Raw genomic sequence first — 25,003 nt, 5'->3', positions numbered from 1 at the left:
GGACGGGGGAATTTAGACCGAGACGAAATTGAAGAGGTGTCCCTCCCATTGGCATGTGACTTCTGTGAAGCGGCCTTGGTCGTCAACCCGCGTGTGCTGCACTATGAGCGGGAAGTTATTTTTAATCAGCACTCCAACACCCCTAGATCCGGAGGTGAACTCGGCGTGAGCCATTATTTTATACCCCCATCAGTCCATAGCCCTACAGGCGGATCCCACTAAGTGCGTCTCCTGGAGGAGGTCTACTGCAGGTGTATATCGCTTTAGATATTGTAATACTAGGCTTCTCTTTACCTTATCTCCCAACCCTCTTACATTCCAGGATAATGCAGTCAGCTGTGTCCCCGGAATCAGGTGGGTCAGGTGTAGATCAGTGCCCTGTTGGGTGTGTGGATACATAGGTGTCCGATTCAAGTAGTAGCGTGGTGACAGAATAGTTAATCATGCAACCTCTATGCATCATAGCCACACATTTTAGTAGTCGTTCCCTGAAAAGCTGACAACATAAAAAAAAATGGAACTGTAACAAAACCCCATACCCCAACCCCCAAACCCCCCTCCCTGCCCGGCAGAACCAGAACTACCCGCCACCCCAACTGAGCAGAGTGCTTAGAGTCCCGAACAGTCCACATTACCCGTGGAAAAAAATGGGGGGGGGGGAGGTGATTCTTCCGCTACCAGAACATGGTCCCCCTGTCTGAAGTCTCTGCTCTGTGCCGCAGCCATAAATGCAATAGTTCACTGCTGTGTAAGTCCTTCTCCCAAAATCAAACTGTTTTACCTGAAAGGTCTGGACCCAGACCTCACGGACGTAATGTTCCATGTCGTCGGCGCCTCCATGCAGAAACGTATCTCAGGGTGCCAGCACAGGAGGAGCACCCATGTCGCTCTCTGTAAGAATTTAGCAACTCACGGTCTGTGAAGGTTCACCAGTTCGTGCAGTCTCAGGTTATCAGTGCCCATTCTGCATTGCAGCTCGACCCCTGGATCCTCTAGCCGGCCGCCATCCTTCCAACCAGTCTCTCGCCTCACCCTGCGTGTCGAAGAACCACGTTTTCCCTTCCGATTCAAAACAAAGTCGCGCTAGAAAAAGCATAGAGTACTTCACCTCTCTAGTACGCAGTTCTTTTTTAACTTCCAGAAAACTACGTTGTTGTTGCTGAACTGTCATCGTATAATCAGGATAGAAAGCAATTTCAGCGTTGTCGATCTTAAGCGGCGGGGCAACTCGGGCTACCTGCAAAATGGTGTCGCGATCTCTGAAGTTGAAAATGCGCGCCAGAATTGGTCGCGGTGGCGCTCCCAGCCGTGGCTTGCCACCTGGCACCCGATGAGCCCTCTCCACTGAGAAATAATTGGAAAGTCCCCGCGGCTGCAGTTGGTTCTGAATGAGGTCCTCCACGAAGAGATCAAGGGGCCTCTCGCCTGTATTTTCCGGCACCCCAACCAGACATACATTGTTGCGCCGGGAGCGCCCTTCCTGATCATCCAGCTTGGCCTTCATCAGCTTATTGCCATCTTCATCTGTTGCTGCAGTGCCGCAGTGTCCGCGGACAGGCCCTCTGTCAATTTTTTCCACAGTCACCAGGCGATCGCCTAGCTTAGAAAAGTCCGCTCGCAGCAACGAGATGTCTTTAGAGACGGTGCCATGGAGGACTGCAGTGCCCGGAGGGCCGCCATCACGTCCAAGAGGGTCACCTCCTCCGCCCTGGTAGTTGGCTGAGTCACTGCTGATGCTCCCTCCCCCTTGGAGGCATCTGGGGGGTCCTTATTGTAGGGATATTTATCCAGTCGGGGGGGATGTGGCGCCCTGTTCCCCCTGCCACTCATTGTGCAGCTCCGCAGGCGGTCGTTGCAGAGCGCCGTTTGCTAGGGCCAGAAGTACAGGCAACTGTTGACTGGAGCACCCCCGAGCCCTTCCTTTCCTCCCCCGCAGGCACCAGAGGTCTGGCACCAGCAGTCTCTGCCACTAAAGGTCAAGTCGCTCCGGCTGGGCTCACCGTATATGGGCAGAGATAGAAGCACTGTCTTGTAGTTACTGGGTGTCCGGGTAGGTGGTGCACCCGGGTTAGCGTGTGTCCCGCAATCACGGAGCTGCTCCGTCACTCCCCTCTCATCTCAGCAAGCGTGGAGTGGTATACTCGTGTGCTCCGCTTTCCGTCCGAAACCGGGGCGGTCCTTAATGAATAGCCGGTTTGTATCAGGAATGTCCCTGGCTGCCGCACCTTTGCTCCCTGTAGCTGCTATGCGGCCGGCATTCGTTTGGGCGGGCATGGGCTGCAGCGCCTCGGGACCCAGGTCACGAGGCAGGATCTTCCTCTCCGGTGCGGGTGAAATTTATTGCCCCCGTCTGTAGGCCAGGGCGCTCAGAGCCCGCGGCATGACATCAGCGCATGCACCGAGATCGCAGCAGTGATACAATTCCGGCATCGCCCCAGCAGCAGCGGCTGCACCGCGGCGCCGACCCGTCCACTACCGGGTTAGATGATACTTGAGTCCCCGGCTCCTGGAGGCTCCACAGGCCGCAACTTCGCCCTCAGCAGAACTCGGCGATCACTCCGCCGACAGCAGATCCGAGCAGCTCCCCGGACGTCGGAAGCTCCGCCGGTTCAGGAAACAGGGAGTAAGATTGAATGCATGCAGGATTTATGCCCGGATTAATGAGGAGAACCCTCGTCTGGCGTGGAGCTCACTTAGTCTGCGGCCATCTTGCCCGGTCGCTAGCCACGCCCCCGTCTTTGTAACTTTTAAATGTATTTTTTTAGCTTACAAATGTTCATGTTCCCCACTGCTGCCTGAGGGTTGTAAATTTTACTTTGAGGAAAGTGGTTTATTAAATGGTGTGGTTGTGCAATGTCACAAGTAATAAAGGCACAGATTTGTGTCTGGTCCAGTCTGGTTCGTTTGTAAAACCTTCGCTCAGTCCTGGCTCCTGGGTAACTGAGGATCAGAGCAGTCATGCTTCATCGAGGTAACAAGTGAAAGGCATCAAGGTGTAGCAGGGTTTCTGTTCTCCCACAGAACTGTGCACAGAGGATTGGAACCTCAGCGAATTAGGGTGACCCAAAACTCACCTTAGTACCCAACAAACCCCTTACCGAGCTAGCTACAGTGTCTCATTGGTCATAACCAACTCCCAATGTTTAGACAAACCAGAACATGAACTCACCAACCTCAGGTTACGTGGAACACATGAGCACTCTTTCGTTATACAATCATTACAAACCAGAACATGGAGTAAAGAAGAACACGTGAGCATTTGAAATGTTTATTTACTAATGCCGTCTTCTCAGGCGCAGTATCTTAGATAATACAAGTAAACATATTATCAACAACAAAGCTACAAGCACAGTTACTAGTCCATAGAAAGCGAACGGTGACAGCATGTTACCATGCTGTAAATTAATAAGGGTTAACAACACTTATTTCTCACCCTCCCTAACTTGCATATTATATTAATAGCTAAGAAGGTCTCTTTGGGTTGAATTAGGGCGGGCCCATACCTCAGTGTCCTAGAATGAAGGGATCACATCAGCATACACCAGCTCTCTCTGCATGCGAACAGCATCAAGTGTGTTATGTGTGTCTCAAGCAAAGCAATATAAAAACCCGCCTCAAGCCCAAAGTTGGCAGAAGCTGCACTTATGTTATGTCTATGAAGGCGCGAAGATCAGACCTCATAACAATTCTGTATCGTGTTGTTCCTGAAGCTTCAGCACTCTCTGTACAGACATAGTTTATGAAGCAAAGCTGATATCAGAGTAATAACATATTATTCTCATGTAAACCACAACGAACTACTAGGTTGAAAGCTAAATCAACAATTAAGTGTCGTGTGCAGAAGCAGCAAATGGAAAAATGGCGTTTAAACATTTAATGAGCCTATGCTAACTTAACACATTATAAAGATATACAGTAGCTATATGACACCCCCCCATGATCCGAGGACGGATAAGATAAGATAAGGGCAACTTCATGAAAGCAGAGTTCAAGAACTGTGAACCATGAATGAACTGTAAAAAATTGTAATATTTTGCTCAAGTCAATAGGTCTGGAAAATTGATCAATGTACGAAAAATCGCAAAATATGCAAGCTGAAAGTCAAATGTCCGGAAAGAAATCATGGAAAAGTTTTTAGGACAAGACCGTATAAGCAAAATATGCAGCAACAGCCTCCAGCATGAAATCACCGTCTTCATCAGAAAACAGTTCAGCCATCCAATTCAAAAGTGGAAAAGAACATACGTGTTCCCCAAGTATCGGAGCCTCTATTACCATCAGAGGACAACTCGGTGGGTTCTCTAGAAAGCTCAGTTCCAAGAAATCCTGCGCTGCCGTGAATATATCCCAGGGACCCATTAGTCCATGCACCGCTGCTATTGCCATAATCCTCTCGTCAGAACAAACCAACTCGTGAGTAGTGATAGGACTCATCGGCTGATTAAAATCGACGCCAGGAGAAACCGGCCCGCAGAGACACAAATCAATGGCCCAATCAAAATCACAGCTCAGGCAGTGAAACACAGGCTGGACACAGGTGAAGTAGGAAAATCGAAACGATAATCCATATGCCGTGCTTAAAATCGCAAGCGGCAGCGTGCCAAAATATTCAAGCATTCGGTTGCGAAACAGCGGCAGCAGAGGCTGGGCCGCTTCTTCCACATGTGGGGCATCCATATTTAAGGAAGCAGAGAACAACTAGGACGCCTGCCGCTAGTGCCAGTAAAACCGGGAATCCACCAAACAGACTCGAGAAAATAGAATGAAAGAAACCAGGGATTACTCCAAATATTTTTTCAAATGAAGTCACAAGGCCGCTGCTGACTGACTTAAAAAAATGCGCTAGCCCAGATGTCGAGGACGCGTTAAAGATAGAGTGTATTATTTCGCCAAAATGCAACGGTAAATCAGTATTTAAAAGGGCCTGAACCTCGGTCCGGGTGTTAGCTATATGAAGCACGAAAGTTTCCCGAGCCGAACTCAAGGCCACTTCTTTCTGGGACAATAGAGCCCTCAGTCTAGTCATGCCGTTGAACTCTGCCTTCAAGGTTGGTATGCGCGGCCAAATTGAAACCTCCCTATTTTCATGTGTGGGTGGGTACAGGACATTTCTGCAGCAAACGACACGTTCACTTACTGTTACCACATAAGCTACACCTTTAATTAACCCGCAACAATCTTCATTATTCAAAAGTAAATAACTTCCATTCCCCAACAAGGTAAAAGTCGGGATAAATGCTGGTACAGGAGTGCCTTTTAAAACACAGGCTAAGTTTGGCCGGTCCTGATTGCAAGAACCGTGTAATTGTATGTGTCTACACATTAACGAATGATCTGGAGTTTCTGTACATTCCTCCCCATTTAGATATACTTCTTGGCCGTCCCTCAAACATCTATAAGTGAAAGGAAGGGACCATACTTCATGGAGAAAACCACTACCCAAAGGCTCATAGCGACCTATGGCAACATATTTCATACAGTTAGTAAATTTATACAAAGCAAAAGGTAATGTTAAGAGACCGTGGATAAGCCACGTTGCAGCTGAGGCTTCTGCCACAGAAAAAGGCAAGGATTCCAATTTCTCAATATGTAACATAGAAAAAGAAGCATCACGCATAGAAAGCAAGCGTTGTTTGTCAGTCAAATTAAAGGGTGCAAAGAGAGAGGTCACGTTCATGTAGCCCCATGGCACCTTGCCAGATTTAAGCGTTTGCAGGGTCCATGCAAATTGCATGATAGAACGTAATTGATTCTGACCATGGTACAAAACAGATACCTCATCATGCACAATATCCACTACAGAAGACACAATGTTATCTAAAGTGTAAATGCGTGAAGAAAGCATGTTAATACTATTGTCTACCACTGCAAGGACTTTCTCTAGATTTGCCTGATCTATAGCCCAAAGTCATGTTGCAGCCTCAATCTGCGATGTTTTCCAAATTTCATTGTACACAGCATATATCCATCTTTTCGACCTACCACTAGCCGGGCCTTTTATGAAATCATTTAAATCTACATCATCATTTAGTTTTGCAAGATGTAATTTTACTGCAGATAATTTAGAATGTTTCAGCCAGGTTTGACATAATTTACCCACAGAGTAAGTTGTGACAGAATGCTCATTATCAAAACGTGAATCTGGTTTAACCTGAGCAAAGCAGTCAGACAAACCCAGAAAACGGCGCTGGCAAGAATCAGCACTCTTGTGCCACACCAGCCAACCTTTTGGGTCTATACTGGAGATGTTACAGGAAGAATTCAGCAACAGGGTCTGTAATTCTCTAATCGAAAATTGAGTATGATTACTCCATCCTGAATATTCCTCTAACTCGGGGATAGAAGGAAAATGTAATTTTTTAGCAGTAGCCAATCCAAAGCATGTCGTTTGTGAAATAGTAGAATTCAAAAACAAAATCTGATTAGGGATGAGACATGCACGGTGCAAAGCCTCAGCGCCTTGTACATGCCAGACCTTAGAACCCCAAACTGATTTTAGGTCAATTATTTCCTTCCAGATTTCATAACCGCCAATAGCCAGCTGATCTAGAAAGGACTTCGAATACAATAGTTTGGTATCGGTAAGTCTAACCTTGGACATAGGCTTCTGTGTCATTTTAAAATAAAAGGACTTGGGATTAGACTGATTGAAGTCAGTAAAATAAGTGTACTTTTTCAAAAAAGTACTAGAACTGCCTTGTAAAGGAGCTGGGCAATGCTCCCATTGTGTATAATTCACAGTATTCCTTCTAGATGTTGTTTTATGTAAGAAGTGATTGCCAAAATGTTGAAAGCAAAATAAATCACCATAATTAGCAGATTCTAAATATAAATCTTCAGCATCAAAGGCAGCATAGTACTTCAAATCAGAAAATAAAGACTCTACTGCCTGAACATCCCAATCATCAGAACGTATGTTTTGTTTCACCACATCCCCCATATTGACTCTAAGCACGTTAGGGACATTAACAACTTCCGTAGGGCCATGAATTTGAAATCGAACGGCATCCCACACGATCCCATCAAGGACAGGCCAAGCAGTGATGTTAACAAATGTTAAGTCTCTTCTCAGTCTATGTGCAGAATGCGATGAGGAAAGGGGAGCCAAAGTTCCATTGAGATGGCGAATGCATGTTCTTTCCTCGACATAGTGTCCATTTACCAACCGGAAAAAATAAAACACAAAACCAATTGACATAAAAAGATATATCGAAAAAAGCACCAGCCAGACATATGTCCAAGGGGGAATCAAAAAATGTTTTTTGAATAAGGTAGCATAAACTACAAAACGAGAGGGTTTCTTCGAGGCAAGGGAAACAGAGTCAAATGAAAATCTGGATTCCGTGGCTAAACGTGCTTGCAGGTCAGGCATGGACAAATCAGTGGGATATGCATAGTCTATTTCATTTTGATCCGCACCTGGCAAAGTACTCAATAAAGGACTGGAAATTGCCGGTAATTCAATGGCCACTTCTGATTCATGATTAAAAGCAGTGGGCACCACCGAATTTCTCACAATGGAAGGACAGGAAACTGCCGGGGTCATACTAAGAAGAATCGGCCACTCTGTGTATCTTGACATTGTCAATTGAAATAAACCTGTTTTCCTTACGACCAGGAAGCGGTGGTAAAATGACTGTTCTTGTGCCCTTCACTCCAAGGACTGGAACCGGAGCTCGATAGGACGGACCAAATTCTTTTTTGTTATCGATCTTCTCACGAACCAGTTCTCCAACTTGGGGTAGCCAGCCGACTACCGGGATCTGCAACGCAACATCCGACGTGGAGGGCAAATGTTCCTTTGCAAGACCGTCTCTGGTCTCTTGTAGATTCTGTAAAACATTGCAATGTTCATCTGCGTCAAAGGAAGTGGCGCGAACCACACAGTCTAGACCGTCAAGGTCAGGGACATACATCTTGATACCAAAGAGCATTTCGTATGGGGTCCGCCCACCCAGAGACCTTCTAGGGAGATTATTAAGAGCACGCTGCACGCCATAGAGGTGGGCTAGCCAGTTTCTGCCAGTGCCTATAACTCGAGCTGTCAAAGATTGCTTTAAATCACGGTTCATCCGCTCCACTACACTGTTACCCTCAGGTCTGTAGGGAGACGAAAACTTGACTTGGACCCCCATCGAATGCATGGCATCCTTATACGCCTTAGAGGCGAAAGCCGGACCCTGATCCGAATGGAAGGTACCACAGGCAAAAATCCCTACAAAGATGCGCAAATCTCTAATGACAGTCCGTGAATCAGCGCTGCGATGGGGCCAGACCCACACAAAGCGTGTGCATGAATCAACTGCAACTAAGATGTACTTATACGCAGTATCAGAGGAAAAAGGACCGCAGTGATCTAAATAAACACAACCTAGAGGTTTATTAGAAATGTACAACTGAGTCTGTGGCGGACGCGCAGCAGTCGAAAGGTTTAATCTGCTGACATATGTCACAAAGAAGGACATAATCACGCGTCTGTTTGTACAGTCCCCGCCACCAGAAACGCTGTTGTAATTGAGTTACAGTGGCTGAGACGCCTGCATGCGCAGACGCCACACCTTCATGAGCCGCAGTAATCAAGTCTGCCCTGCGATCCACGTTGGGAATCAAACGTTCACCAACATCAGGTATTTTCACAAAAGGAACCTTTTCGGGACTTAAGTGGTATGTGTACTTCGAAGGGAACCCCGAAGGATGTTTACCTCCCTTCTCAGTGGCAGCAACAGCTGCCAAGATGTCACTATCAATCTTACTTTTGGACCGTGTAACTGCTGCAACTAAGTATGTAGACACTGCTGATTTCGCTGCTTCATCAGCAAGCGAGTTACCGACAGCGTGGACTCCCACACGCTGATGGCCAAGAGTATGAATTACAAAAACGAGCGGCAACGAAGCCTTAAGCTCTGCCACTTGAACCCAGATCAATTTATGTTTTATTGTGCTACCCTTGCAATCACGAAAGTCATTCTGAATCCAAAAGAACAAGTTTTCATTGTAAGACTGGACACAGTAGAAAGAATCACTTACAATAAGAGCAGTAACACTAGGATCTGCGTACTCCAACGCTAGTAAGAGAGCACGAAGCTCTGCCAATTGTGCGGTGCAATCTCCCAGTGGCAACGTGTGCACTTCCCTGGATATGAACTCATCGTTCAACATAGCACCGACCACAATGGCGCATGCGGAAACGTAGGCATGTTTAGAGCCATGCGCAACCTGCGCCGAACCATCAGTGTAAATGATGCAATGGAAGTCCTCCAAAGGTCGCATAGCTAGAGGAGCAGGGTGAACAAATTCATACTGCAAGTACTCCTGCGACCGTAACGAGGCGTCAAAAATAAACGTGACATCCGTGGACGTCAAGGACGCAGCCCACTGAATCCACCGAGGGTGCAAAGCCTTTGAATTTGGTACACTGGCTTTCGTGACTGCCTCCAAATGAGGACAGGGTGTTACAACCAACATGCGTTTCCCTTGTGACAGAGCCCGTTCTTTAAGAATAGCCATCTGTACAGCTGTTAAAACCTTTTCCACAGTGGGAAACCGCATCTCAGCCGAAGTGTACAAGTGTGACTTGTAAGCAATAGGTACTGTGTCTCCTTCATTAAAAGTGAGGTACGTGAAACCCACTGTCCCAGGTATTATTCTTATCACCAGGTTGGTATGGTTGTCACGAGTCAGTAAGAACTTAGAAGCGAGCAAATCAGCCTGCAAGGATTGCAAAATGGCTGAATGCTCAGGCAGCCAGCATGATTTTGAAAAATGTGGTTGTATCAAAGCATACAAAGGCTTGATACGATGGGCATATTCCGGAATGTATGTCCTCCCGAAGTTTAAAAAGCCCAGCAAAGACTGTAATTTTTTCAGTGTAGTTGGAGCGTGCAACTGTGCGCATTTCTCCAAGAAGTGAGGAGCCAAACCTCTACCTTCATTGTTGAGCTCATAGCCCAAAAACAACACTGTGTGCTCAGCAATGTGCGATTTTGCAAAGTTAAATTTGTAACCCATGTCAGCAAAGTTACAAATAACAGAATTTACACGACACAGATGCTCCCAAATATCGTCGTCTGTGAGATATATGTCATCCACATACGAACAAGCATCTGGGTCGAGTGCCTCCAGAATAGAGACAATGCGAGCGGTAAATATACCTGGACTATTCTTACAGCCCATTGGGAGACGCCGGAATTGTTTTTGGACCCCAGCGCTCGTAAAACTGGTCCATTGGGAGCTAAAGCTGTCCAATCTGTGGGCATAAAAACCGTTGGATATGTCAAGCGTTGTCTTAAAACGCTTACGCACGAGACTATCCACAAGGGCAGAGCCGTGAGTATTCTGTACTGCACAGTTACGGCAATGCGAGTTCAAATGCCGGTAATCCAATACCAAACGATATGATCCGTCAGGCTTGGTCACAGTAAAAAGAGGATTATTCATCGGTGACACAAACGTTTCAATAACTCCCTGATATTCCAATTGTTCAAGGATTCCCGCGACGGAAGCTTTGGCTTCACGCCGAATGGGATATTGAGGTTGAGGCTGCGGCTGAGACCGCAACGGAATTTCGTGGCAAGGGGATAATTTGTCCCAACCATATTGGTTACGGTACAGAGCCGGTGCGAGAGCCCGAGCCCACTCTTCTGCAAAATGCTGCGCATGCTCTTTTGAGACAGTGTTCGCGAAACTGGGGAGGATTACCTCCTCCCCTCGCGGCGCCGCGAGCACAAAAGGTGGGGGCCAGTCAGCCTCCGAAAGCAAAATATCATACGTAGAAGACAGATTTTCCCAAAATACCCCTTTTACGGTACACTGTATGTCACCTTCAATTAACAGGACAATTTCATAAAGTCTCTCAGGGGGAGCAAGTCTCGTATGAGCTGTTTCAATTACAACGTAGACATCAGTCGCTGTCACCCTCAGTAGTGGACGCAGCGCCTCTCTGACTATTGTAATCTCCGCCGCGCTGTCCAGCAAGGTCAGAGCCCACGTCAGATTCCGAAGCCGCGTTCTCACTATCTGTGGCATATCGATGCGCTGTTAAGGCAGCGACTTTCTTTTTCGCAAACTGTGGTCTCTTAGGCGTAGAATCCTCCTGCTTCGCCGCGCCGACTGTCTGGCGGGACTGGCCACGTCCCTGTTGGCCACCACGTCCCCTACCGCCTCCTCCTCCGCAGGTTTTCGGGGCCGATGAGTCCTGAAAGGAACGAGGAGAGCGTTGATCAGAAACCTGAAATCGATCAGGCGATTTAATCATCGCGCGATCGCGCAAATCATAAACTTTTTCAGTCGGCGCAGGAACCTGTGTTGCAGGATAAGAATCCTGAGTCTGCTTTTTAGGCCAATTTTGTTTTTTGGACTTGGGCTGGACATCTGCCGCAGCAGACTGTCCTTGTGGTTGTTTTTTCTCCTTGACAGGAAAATATTTCAGACCTCTACTTGTGCGGCCAATCGTCTTATAGGCGGCCACAACTATCTTCGCTAACTGTCGGGGTTTATCGGCATCGGGTAGAGCAGCCAAAGCATTCGACACCTGAAAGTACACCGCATCTCCTTTAATATTGGAGAGTATGAGATCACTTACTATCTCAAACGAACCACACAAGCGCATACCCAATTCAACCGCTGCCTCCGGTCCGTGATCATCCTGAACACGTTTAACGATCTCAGGCAGTGCGGTCATAGACGGGGTGCCGAAACACCTCGTATAAACGGCCGCAAAAGTCTTTCCCCAGCTTTCACAGTCAACAAGCTCAGGAGTTAAATCCTTTGGTAAAGTAATCGTCAACGTTCTATGTTTATCAGCAGGAGTAGAATTCGGAAACACAGCCTCCAGTTGGTCAAACTTCTCGGCAAGCCAGAAAGGGAAGTCATCGTTATCAACGGGACGCTGACCAAAAACCGAATTTACCATAACCGGATTCAGGCGTAAACCGCCACGTTCCGGTTGAACGGCCCCACCCCCGGGGGGACCACCCGGGAGATGACGACCTATGTATTGCACTAATGCACGAATCACAGCAATCGAGACAACGTGTAGTCTGCGAATATCAGCAAGGGGACAAGCGCCGTGATTCGGGTGCGGGGTAAATCCACCCAAAGCAGGCCAATTTGTACCTGGAATGGAAAGTGGACCTAACCTCGCAGCAGACAAAGAGTGGGGGAGGGCGCCATCAAACCAAACGCGATGCTGCCAATGATCAATAGGTATTTCCAGTTCCCTGTACGGTGTATAGTCAGCCGGTACAGGGGAGGGTGTGTAGTGGAGGAACACTTGAGAATTCGCGTCCACCTCCGGAAATGTGACCCACGAGTAAAAGAGCTCGAAAGGGTACGCCGGATCTGCACACACCACCAAAATCACAGCCATGCCTTCCAAAGGGACTCGGTAAGTTTGTAAATGGTTGCGCACCGCAATGCGACTATGCTGCGCAATGCTTACAGCCATGATTCCACCGGAACTACTGAAAAACAAAGGGAACTTTGTAGCACAATTGGGTAGTAATTCAAGGAAACCGTTTAGAAAGAATCAAGCTTGAATAAAGACCTATTTCAAAAAACAGGTAGGTTTCACCGACACCACCGTCTTCCGGAAACGACAGTGAAGGGGTTAAGGTTTGAACGATATACTACTCGAGCCCCACGTTGGGCGCCATGTAGCAGGGTTTCTGTTCTCCCACAGAACTGTGCACAGAGGATTGGAACCTCAGCGAATTAGGGTGACCCAAAACTCACCTTAGTACCCAACAAACCCCTTACCGAGCTAGCTACAGTGTCTCATTGGTCATAACCAACTCCCAATGTTTAGACAAACCAGAACATGAACTCACCAACCTCAGGTTACGTGGAACACATGAGCACTCTTTCGTTATACAATCATTACAAACCAGAACATGGAGTAAAGAAGAACACGTGAGCATTTGAAATGTTTATTTACTAATGCCGTCTTCTCAGGCGCAGTATCTTAGATAATACAAGTAAACATATTATCAACAACAAAGCTACAAGCATAGTTACTAGTCCATAGAAAGCGAACGGTGACAGCATGTTACTATGCTGTAAATTAATAAGGGTTAACAACACTTATTTCTCACCCTCCCTAACTTGCATATTATATTAATAGCTAAGAAGGTCTCTTTGGGTTGAATTAGGGCGGGCCCATACCTCAGTGTCCTAGAATGAAGGGATCACATCAGCATACACCAGCTCTCTCTGCATGCGAACAGCATCAAGTGTGTTATGTGTGTCTCAAGCAAAGCAATATAAAAACCCGCCTCAAGCCCAAAGTTGGCAGAAGCTGCACTTATGTTATGTCTATGAAGGCGCGAAGATCAGACCTCATAACAATTCTGTATCGTGTTGTTCCTGAAGCTTCAGCACTCTCTGTACAAACATAGTTTATTAAGCAAAGCTGATATCAGAGTAATAACATATTATTCTCATGTAAACCACAACGAACTACTAGGTTGAAAGCTAAATCAACAATTAAGTGTCGTGTGCAGAAGCAGCAAATGGAAAAATGGCGTTTAAACATTTAATGAGCCTATGCTAACTTAACACATTATAAAGATATACAGTAGCTATATGACAAAGGACCAAAACAGTTGATTAAGAAGAAAACATAACACGACGCGCGACTGCTGCACATGTTATGGGATTGCCCAAAATTAATGTACTACTGGAAGACGGTCCATGATGCTCTATTTCGACTGGCTCCTTCCAAACCGTATGCTTCTTTGGAGTATAACTTACTGGGGCTGAGCCCTACTGAACGGAAAAGAAGCGTAGCCACACGTTTTATTGATCTGGCCCTACTGCTTACTAAGCGTACCATAACAATGAGATGGAAGTCAGCTAGACCGCCAGACCCAGAGGTGTGGAGGGCAGAAGTAGTGCGTTGGGGGAAGGCAGAGGGTATGACACTGCAGCGCGAGGAGCGTAGGGGCCTCAGGAAGACCCTAACGTCGTTAGATTGGAATGCTATGGTGGGGGCCTTTGATGCTGGTGATGGCGACAATGCATCTTCGTTATCAACTATTGATGGTCAGGGTGGGGGATGGTGTGCTCGGAATATGTGGAGCTTCCCCTATACTTAGTGACACCCCATGCTCCGGTAGGCGAGAGTAGTTCCAGGTGCAAAGTACGAAGAGCATATATGTATCATATTGTATATAGTCCTCTATAGGTTTGTGGCAGAATACTGATTGAGAACTAGATATGCTAAACTGGATCATGTACTATAAATGACTACAATGTCTAAATGTAAGTGCCGGGGGAGGGAATGAATGGGTGGGGGGAGTTTACGAGAGAATAGTTAGGACTATGCAAAATGAAAATGTTTGATACATGACTCACTATTACTGACGAATGTGAACTACAAAATGAGGAACTTCTACTTGTACCGGAATTATTGTATTGGTTCTTGCTTAATTTGCGAATAAAAAAGATTTAAAAAAAAAAAAAAAAAGAAGAAAACACAACACAAGAAAAATTCAACACCAATTTAATAAAATAGGTTGTGTTTTACCTTTAAGTAGACACCTCAACAACTAAAATCCCCTGAAGGGTTCTGGAGATATGAATTTTCCACAAAACAATAAATCACAGCTTTTCACTCAATGCATTAAATCAATTAAATCTACTGGGACTCGCGGCTTAAGGTTATCCACAACAAGTAACCAGTAACCAGAAAACAGCTATACGGTAATTCTTGTGGGGACAAACTTCACTAGTCACAGGGACCAAAAAGGCCCAGGGGAATAGTTACCATGCATTTAAAGCAGTCTCTAGTCCAGTTCCAGGGTCAATGCGTGAATCGTTATATAAGTAAATGGAGTGGTCCTGATGCAAGAGATACATCTTGAAGATGCTCACGGATGTGGGGCCTGTGTTGGGGTTCTTCCTGTGGCCACCCTTTTGGTCTACGAACATGGGTAGGGCAGCTTTGGCCACAGAGATCGTTCTACTATGAAGTCTGGTTAAAATCCAGCACAAAACCAGTTGTCACTGGTCTTAGGGTACAGCTAACCAGCAGCGCCATTCAACTTTCAGTAACTTCTGTGCTGGGCAACCACACTGCACTTCGATAACTCTCCTGAGTCCAGCAGACTTGGGCACAACTATTAAGGGTTGGGACTCTGTCCCCAGGCTCCACCTTGGAGTCCAGCTGTGGTCAGGCTTCTTGGCGTTGGGCTCTCTTATGAGCAGATTTCCCAGCTTTTATGGCTCTGTGGCTACAACATGGAGTCATCCAAGTGTCTAGGGCTTGGGGATGACTTTTCCTTGAGCGGGACACCACAGGCACAGACCCTTCTTGCTTACCATAGATGCAGCAGATGCAGCCCAGTCTTTGCTGCAGCCTCTCTTTGTTAGGCCCAGGGACCTGCCGGGTCCTTCTTGAGCCTCTCTCCAGTTCAGACCTGATCTGAGGTTTGAGTGCCAGGAGTGCCACTTTTAGGTTTAAAGCATTTTATTAAGACATAAAAACACGGGGGAAGGGAATTAGGAGGTCAAGTTTACATACAGTACATAAGGAGACATGTTGCAGCGATTCTGGTGGAAAGCGGGGAGGTCGGCAGTCCCGGAGGGGGAAAAAGGCAAATGCTGTAAGGCAAGAAAGCCGTGCGAATAACCCTCCAATAGTCCCCAACCTCCCAATCAAAGCTAAGCATGAGTAGCGACCCGCAACACAGCATAAACAACACAGTCCCTCCAAGCCCCCCATCCCCAGAAAAAAAGAAAAAGAAGAAAACAATACCCCAACATCCCCGTCCAATAGCCCGTTATAGAAACATTGTCCCCAGCCACCCACCCCCAGCCCCCAGTCCCCCCGATCCCATCCCTCTCAATCCGCTGGAGCCGCCGGCGGCGTCAGCCTAAGAAGGCGCAGGTACCTCGGACATGTGATCTCCCGAAATTCCGTGGACAACAGTGCCAAGAAAGGGTGCCAGAGCTCCTCGAACTGGTCAACATTACCAGCCACCGTGAGCGACATCTTCTCCATACCCAGTACCTGCCAGAGTCTGTGTAACCAGCCAGTGATAGAGGGGGCAGTGGGGGTGCGCCAGTGCACAAGGATATTTTGAACCGCTGAGCCTAGCGCAATAGCAATCTGCCTACCCCTGCGGGACTTCAGCGGGTACATCAAGTCGTTGGGGAGGCCTAGCAGGACATACGCCGGGAGGCGCGGGAGTTCAACCTCGAAGTGCCTGTCCACCTCATCTAAGACCTCCTTCCAATAAGCAAATAGTATCGGGCACCCCCAGAGAATGTGCGATAGAGTACCCTCTTGTCCGCAGCCTCGCCAGCAACCCTTGTCGGTGAGTTTGTGCATCTCGTAGAGCCTCTCCGGGGTGTAATACCAGTAGGTGGACACCTTGGTAAAAGTCTCCGTCAGCCCAGTGTGGTACGCAGAGTGCCTCGCCCGATATGCGATCCCGTCCCACTCCTTGTGGCTCAGGGTTCTGCCCAATTCTCTGTGCCAGCGCTCTCTCCCCGGGTTGTGGTAATGAAACGGCGGGGGTTGGAGAAATTTGTATAGATCAGTGATAAGCTTGGCATCCGAGGTCCGAGTCACCAGCCACCGCTCGTAAGGTGTGATTTGGCGGGCTGCGACGTCACGCACTTGGGGTTGGAGAGCCCAGTGACGGACCTGCATATAACGCAGTCTGTCCACCTCCGTCAGACCAAAGTCCTGTCGGAGTTGTTGGAAAGGGAGCACGCCCTCCGGCCCGTAAATCTGAAAGAGCGCCCTGCAGCCCGCCCGCACCCAGTGAGAAAAAGCTCCTGGGGCCAGGCCCGGAGTAAAGTCTGGGTTACCAACTATGGGCGTGAACGGTGATGGGAAAGTAGTGAGCTCGCGGAGTTCACAAACCGCATCCCACACCCGTAGCGGAACCCGGGTGACAAAGGAGGCGTAGAGATTAGCCGGGCGGTGTGCGCGCCGCAGGAATGGAACCTCTTGAAGGGTGCGACCTGCAACCGCCTGATCTTGAAAAAGCCAGTGCTTGTCCGATTCCCATCTGCTCCATTCCACCAAATACCGGAGTTGCGCCGCTTGAAAATACTTCCGGAGGTCCGGAACACCGAGACCCCCCGCCTCCGGTGCAAGCGTGGAAAGAACCCTCTTCATCCGAGGCTTGCGGCCCTGCCACACGAAACGGGAGATGTCAGCTTGCGCTTCCTGTATCCAACCCACAGGGGGCTGGAGAGGTAAAGCGCGAAAAAGATACAAAATCTGGGGCAGCACCGTCATCTTCACCGCCGCGATACGGCCCAGCCACGAGAGCAGGCCCTTGCCCCATCGGCCGAGTTCCTCTTTAATCTTCTTGCTAAGGGAAGAATAGTTGGCCTTGACCATCTCGGGCAGCGAAGGTGCAAGCAGGATCCCCAGGTACGGCACCGTGGAAGAGGACCACTGCATAGGGAAAAGACGCTGGAGGTCTCGCCTGGTGTCCGCGGAGAGCGACACATCCAGAGCGGCCGATTTAGACATGTTCATTTTAAAGCCGGCCACGCGTGCAAAGGCGTTCAGTTCGCGAACGCAGGCAGGGAGTGACCGCCTGGGGTCATCCAGGGTCAGCAGGACATCATCCGCATATAGGCTAACAGTATGGGTATACCGACCCATCTCAACCCCAATAGCGTCCGGATTGTCGCGAATCCTCTGGGCGAACGGCTCCATATAGAGGGCGAACAAAAGCGGCGAGAGGGGGCATCCCTGTCTCGTACCACGCTCAATGACAAAACTACTAGAGCTGTGTCCGTTGACCCGCACCGATGCTGACGGTCTCCTATAACAATTGAAGACCATGGAGCGGAACTTCTCGCCGATCCCCAGTTTCCTGAGAACCAGCTCAAGATACGGCCAATGAACCCTATCAAAGGCCTTCTCCGCATCGACCGACAGCAACATCCGTTCCCCCGGGATGCGTGAGGCCTTTTCTAACACGTGCGTCACCCTCTTGGTGTTGTCGACTGTCTGCCTACCGGGCACAAAACCAGCCTGGTCCACCTCCACCAGGCCCGGTAGGTGCAGGCCAAGTCTGGCCGCCAGGATCCCCGTGTAGAGCTTAAGGTCCACATTCAAAAGCGAAATAGGCCGATATGAACCGCACAGGGTCCGGTCCTTCCCGGGTTTCGGGATAACCGACACCGTCGCGGAAAGAAGGTCCGGCGGGATGGCCCCCGGCACAGAGAAGGAGTTGAACAAGCGAGCCAGTATAGGCGCCAGAGTGGAGCAGAAGGTCTTGTAGAACAAGGCCGTGTAGCCATCCGGGCCCGGGGCCTTACCGTGCTTCAATCGCGCGATAGCGGAGATGACTTCCACCACATGGATGTCCCTCTCCAGATGGTCCGCCTGGGCGGGCTCCAGAGACGGGAGGGTCACAGACTCCAGATAGGCCTCAGCTTCTCCCGGCGGGGAGGGCTCCGCGGCGTATAGCGCCTCGTAAAAGCTACGGAAAGAATCCGCCACATCCGCGTCACCGGAAACCGGGACCCCATCCGCGCCCACTAACTCCTTCACCACATTGCGTTGCCGCGCAGCCCTGAGCCGATGGGCCAGGAGCTTACCGCATCTGTCTCCGCCCGTATAAAAGGCATGCTTCAGACGCAACGCTGCGTATTCCGCCCGATCTAGATCTAGCGCAGAGAGGAGTTTCCTCGCCGCTTTCAGCTGCCTCCAGACCCGAGGAGCTCCCGTGCGGCGGTGAACCTGCTCAAGTTCCCTGACTTGCGCCGTCAGTTCGTCCCTCTTACATTGCCGCTCTCTGTTCTCCGCCGAGGAAATGGAAATAAATTCCCCCCTGAGGACCGCCTTCAAGGCTGCCCACTGCGTCGCAAGAGACGTGTCGGAGTTGCTATTGTGGACCAGGTACTCCTGAATGACCTCCTCCACTCGCGTCACCACCGACTTCCTATGTAGAAGCGTATCCCGAAGCCGCCACATCCCTCTAGAGGGGGGGGCTGCCGGCCAAGCAAAGACTCCCGAAACCGGCGCATGATCGGACAGGGACAGGACCCCGATGTCTGCCGCCGTGGCGGCCGAGCGAAGCGGTCCGCTCACCAAGAGGTAGTCCAACCGCGAATAAGTGCGGTGCGCATGGGAGAAGTATGAATAGTCCCTATCGGTGGGGTGCATAGTGCGCCAGAGGTCATGCAGATCCATCTCAGCAATCTGGTCTCGCACCGCTCGAGAAAGCTCCCCCGTCTGCGGGAAGCGTTGGGCAGACCTATCCAAAGCTGAGTCGAAGACCATATTTAGGTCTCCCCCCAGGACAACATGGCGATCGGGCGAGGCAGTGACGTCCACCAACACTGATGCCAGGAAACGATCCTGGTGGTCATTCGGGCTGTAAACGGAGCCAACCGTGAAGGTGATACCCCCAAGCCGCATGCGATACACTAGGAGCCTCCCCTTCTGCTCGGCATATTTATACAACACCTCGCCCCTGAAGGAGCTGGCTAAAAGAATGGCAACACCCGCAGTCTTGGTCGCCGCCGAAGAGAAGAATTGGGTGGGGAACTTGGCAGAGCGCAACCTATGACAATCATTGGAAAGTAAATGGGTTTCCTGCAAAAGGCAAATGTCCGCCTTCGTCCCCTCCAGCAGGGAAAGGATTGCCCTACGCTTCACAGGGTTGTTCAGACCCTTAACATTAAGGGTCACCACCTTCAAGGACGGCATCGCTCCCAGGGGATCGAAGCGCTATGCAGCAAGCGAAGGAACAGTGGAGGGGGCGCGCGGGGCAGGGGTGCAGGGAAGGCCAGAACCGGCCTCGCGCGTTCATGGGCAGCATCGGACGGGACCCCACCAACAACAAACCAACTCCCAAACCCTCCCTGAACCAACCCACGGCAACTAGCCAAAAACAGAAACAAAGAAAAACATCCCATTGTCTCAGTCCGGCCCGAACGGGCAAGTCTGCAGAAATCAATCAAGTGGACGTTCAGCCACTCACCTCCGACTAACCCCCCCCCAACCCCCCAGTCCCAACCCAGCATCGTAGAGGCTAAGAATCTCTCCCCCCGGAGTGAAGTTAGGCCGTCATGGCCACACCGCTGGATTCAGGCGAGGTCCCGGCCGCCGCCCTCAGGGCCTCCGCCATCTCCGCTCTGATGGTAGGGGAATCAGGGCGACTCGCAGTCGCCGGCGATTGTCGTCTCCTCGATCTTCGCCGGCCCCGTCTCTCGGGACGTCTCCATGCGGGCGTTGCTCCGTCCTCCTCCGTGGCTGTGAGTCCCAACACCCCGCAGATGTCTTGGAGGGAGCGCAGCTGGTGTAACACTCCATTCCATCGGAAGATTAGACGGAAGGGGTGACCCCAAGAGTAGGGCGTCACATGTTCCCGCAGAAAGTCTGTAGCGATCCGGAAGGACCTACGCTTCTGCAGCGTAATGGCGGACAGGTCCTGGTAGAGCGCCACGGGCCGCTCTCTGAAGGTTAAAGGCTGCTTCCTGCGGGCTTCTGTCATAATGCGCTCCTTCAAAGGGAAGTCCGGCAGGAACGCCAGAATATCAGGGGGGGGTGCCGATGACTGGCGCTGGCGGCCCACTCTGTGCGCTCTGTCTATGCGAATCGGAAAGTCCGTGTCCTCTCCTAAAATCTCCCGGAACAGGTCCTGCAGATAGGCCACCAGGTCCGATCCCTCATCTGTGGATGAAACACCCCGCACCCGGATATTGTTCCGCCTGGACCTGTTCTCAAGGTCCTCAGAGTGGGCCTGGAGCTCGACGCATTGCTCCCGTAGGCGGAGAACATCCTGCTGGAGATGGACTATCTCCTCATCGCGGCGCTGGGCTGCCGTTTCCACCGTGTCAACACGCTCGCCAAGGCCCTCGACCTCTCTGCGCACCTCCGGACCTTGCTGGCTACCTCGCTCTTGAGCGTCTGGAAGTCCTCCCTGAGGGAGCTGAATAGGCCCTCCATGAAGGACCTCGTGACCGGTGGCTCGCCTCCAGTGGCGTCTGCCGAGGCCCGAGAGGGCCCCGGGGATGGTTGCGTCCTGTCCCGCTGCTGCTGGGCCCTGCTGAGCATGTCTGGCAGGGTGCGGTCCCCCTTTTTTGCGCCCCCTCTCCCAGACATCCCGGCCTCCTCAATGGGCGAAGCTCAGGGCTGGCCGCTGCAGATGCGTCTAGTCGCTCGTGGGCACCAAATGTGAAGGCCCCGCCAGGGACAAGGGTGATGCGTCACAGATGACAAAATGGCGGCACAGTCCAGGGCGAGACGATCACCGCACCGACCAGAGCGGTAAGCAGGGCCAAAGTCAGGGCCCCTTAGTAGGTCACTCTCAGGGAAGTCGGAGCGGAAGCCAGGGCGAAAGGAGGCACTCGGTCAGCAAGGGCGCCGGGTGGGTCGCCAGTTCCAGCTCCTCGGTGACAGGATGGCGGGAGAGCGGGACCCGGGAGGGCGGCCCAGGCCGACAAGACCGCCGTAGACCGCCGGGCTGCAATGGGCCAGGAAAGTACAGAGCAGGTGCCCCACAGTCGCACCGGCGGGCGCGCCCAGATCGGCCGCCGCTGAAACGCCTCCGTCCCCCGCCTCCAGGTCCGGGATCAACGTCGCTTCGCTCACCGGCACCAGCGGCGAAGAATCAGAGCACCAGCGAGGGTCCAGGGTCTGCCGCCCATCGGCGATTCCGGTCACGTAGGCTCCGGCCGGAGGGTCCCGCACTCAGCAAAGCACTTCGGGTCCGGTCCCTCGGGAGCACCAGCACTCCGCACTCGGCCCAGCCGAGGCGCCCGGACAGCTCCGCAACACGCTCCGCCCCCAGGCTCCTCTTCGCGGCCCAAGCCCTTCTCCGTGGAGCGATCTGCGAGCAAACTTTAGGGCACTTCCTCCGGGGCGACAGGAGTCAAAGTGGCTTCAAAATGTGCCCCAGGAACTCCGGCACAGTCCCCTCGCCCGCAAAGCAGCCGCGGGGGGAGAGAAGCGCAGGAACCGGGGCTCGAGCCGAGCCGGGACGGGGGAGCTACGGGAGGAAGCGTCCGCTCACACCGCCATCTTGGCCACGCCCCCAGGAGTGCCACTTTTATGCCAGTTTATGCCCTGGTGTCAATGTGCTACTAGGTCCCCTCCCACCTAGTGACGACATCCTGCGAAGTGTGACCTCTGACTGGCCCACAATGCACCATCATTTCCACTCCAAACTTGGCAGAACCCTTCTCCTGATGTGGCACTCGGTAGCCGAACTGAGAGCTGTATCTACAGTTTGACAACAGCTTCTCCCTCTTTTTCCGAGATGTCAGCAGGTCTGCTAACACAAAACAGCCCCTTTCAGGTGTGACTACTATTTTTCCTTCAAAGGGCCCTTTGAAGCTTGCCATTTGGGATCCCACCCAAACTGGGCATTCTGCCAGAGGGAGATCACATCTCCACTGTCAGCAAACCCTTTGTGTGGCATCCTAGAGTCATTTTCACCTCTCTGCATGAGGGCAGAATACTTTCTCGAGGACAACAACTTGTGTGCAACTGTAAATGGCTGCAAACTTTCTAAAGTTGACTTTTGTGCAAAAGTTACATTAAATTTTACTTTTAGCAGCAAATCGGGTTTAATGCAATGATTCATTTGATACCTCATAATACCATATTTTCTATTACCATCCAGAAGTCAGATCTGCTGGGCTGTCAGCATGTAACTCCACACTCACCAATGGTGCTGCTAACCTTTCCATAGTAAAAACGACAATGCTGAGTTTTTATTTTTCAGGGCATGTAAAATAACAAAAACACATGTTCATCTTTTTATTATCATGCACCCTACCTTCAGGGCTCAGTAGGTCTTCCTAAGACTTGTCTTATAAATATAGAAAATTAAGGTTTTGGCTTTGGTTTAAAAAGCAAATTCGATTTAGCAATGTAAACTGCTCTGCCAGCTGGCAATGGTGGTCTGGGAGTCATGCTTTGCTTTATCACACCTGTGGTGGCACAATAAGTGATGCAGTCCATGAGCGACACTTTAATTTACAGCCCTGGATACCTCTAGTACCATATACTAGGGACTTGTAAGTAAGTTAACATGTGCCACTAGTGTGTGAGCCAACTAGACATATAGCTTTTTAAGGGTCAGAGCATTGGCACTGAGGCCTACTTGGCAGATCTCAGTGCAATACAGAGTAGAAAAACCAGCAGCATCAGTCCAAAACTTGTGTGGGCAGGGTGATCATGCAAAAAGAGGCATTTCCTTAACATATGTATATATTGCTCAACAAAGGTCACCGTCTTCTCAGCTGCATCCATGCCTAGAGGCAAACAAGAAGATGTACATGTCAGAACCCCACCATTAAAGTGAAGATGCATCGTGCTTGGAGACCAATTCAGCCTCCTTATTCTTTTCACTCTTTTGGATTCATGCATTAGAGGAATATAAATATTCCAGTTTTCTGTAATGACTAAACTGAGTCTGTGGCGTGCAGGTGAACAAAGGCTACACTTAATGCTGTGCCTGCTGTGCTGCAGTGGGGAGCAATGTGGAAAAGCTTTCACTGTTATAATGGCTGCACTACATGACCTGTTGGTAAATAGGAAGACTTGTGGTTCACTTCTCTCCTGCACTGAATTTTAACTAATAAAGCTAGTGGCACAATGGAGTTAAGAATGGAGAAAAGAACACAAGAACATCTGAAGGACCAACTTCATGAAGGTAAGGTAAGACGCATGAGATGTAACCTAACAAGCATTATTTTGGAGAGAGCTAAGATGGAGGAGGAACTACTGAGGCCAAGAAGAAACAGGAGCAACTAAACCTGTGCACTTTGAAGTAAATTATGTAAATTTTAATATACAAATGATGAAAAAGCCTGCTTCATTTACCTTGGAGCATGGTGTCTTGGCAAAACTCAGGGAATCGCTTGTTAGAGAAAAGTAAACTTTCTTGAATGCAGAGGCCATCAGCGAGGCTTTTCCCTTTGTTTTATGAATTAACAAGTAGCCCTCTTTCACAGCGATGGTCTGTAGTTTAAGTGCCCGCTGGAGGTCCAATTCTGAAAAAAAGGATTGAAGTGTGTTAGATATTAGAAGCTGGCTGGAGCAAGTACCTGGGATGCAACGTAGGCAGTGGTGGCTGGTGAGATTTGAAAGTGGTGAGGCGTAAACTTTCCGTCAGAGTGCACCGTGGCGAGCGAGTGCATCGAGCGAGCCTGAACATCTGAAGGGGGGCTCGGGGAGGGAGGGGGGTGTTTCTCCCCAAGAAAATTTGGAAAAAAGAGTGGGTAATTGGTGGATTTTTAAGCAAATTTGAGAAGCAAGAAGGTTAATAAAGCAATTATGAAAGTACCCTTTTTTGTTCTGTACAATCCACCAATGAACCCCCATAGGCCTCTGGTCCTGTTCTGCTTCACATGTTTCTGTACTAGTACTGAAGTGTCTACAGCCCTTTTACAAGCAGCACTGGCATGATTTGCATTGTGTACTGGTCTCCAGGTACAGAGACATCCAAGTGTACATTTGTACCGAAGCATTGAGACAACCAGGGCCACAGATGTCTCAGCTAAGGTTGTTGTGTATGAACTGGTGGCAACAAAATGAAGCACTTACATAAGCATGCTTCCATGGCGCCATGACTCAGACGACTGAATCAGGTCAAAGGCAGACATCGAGCTGGGGAACATGCTGCACAATACCACGGAAATACTTTCTTTAATAGTGTGAAATATAACAAACAACAATAAGACTGAAACATTGCTAGCTAGCTGTGATAAGAGCGAGGTCTTCAAATATATATACTAAAAGACGTAGGCGAAATGCTGCTGTCTCAGATTGAAACCCTGACCAATCCAACTCCGCATTTCATCCTTTTGTAAGTCAAGAAAACAAGTACCACTGCCTTCTAATAATCTCACTGTTAATCTACGAAATAACCCCCATCCAACTGCCTGACGTCTCCATTCACACTGCAGATACTCGACAGGAGCCAGAGAAGAGGCTGCCCAGCAGCTCAACAGCGACACACATATCACCCCAGCTGCGCACAACAGCACTTAGAGGCTTTTCCTCACTCTATCATCA

At 49.9% G+C, this 25,003-nt stretch overlaps 1 protein-coding gene across 2 annotated transcripts in view; it reads right to left on the bottom strand.

The window, feature by feature from the left end:
- The window catches only part of LOC144822310 (ras GTPase-activating protein 4-like), a 528,733-nt gene that overhangs the window by 57,631 nt on the left and 446,099 nt on the right, over nucleotides 1-25,003 (bottom strand). For both annotated transcript variants that reach the window (XM_078679660.1, XM_078679661.1), the window contains exon 16: nucleotides 23,810-23,979. In XM_078679660.1, coding sequence (XP_078535786.1) covers nucleotides 23,810-23,979 — 170 coding nt within the window. The remainder of the gene's footprint in view (nucleotides 1-23,809; nucleotides 23,980-25,003) is intronic.

The sequence above is a fragment of the Lissotriton helveticus genome, chromosome 3_1 (genome assembly GCF_964261635.1).
Source record: "Lissotriton helveticus chromosome 3_1, aLisHel1.1, whole genome shotgun sequence".
Taxonomy (NCBI): Eukaryota; Metazoa; Chordata; class Amphibia; order Caudata; family Salamandridae; genus Lissotriton; species Lissotriton helveticus.
This window is presented reverse-complemented; position numbering and strand designations above follow the sequence as displayed.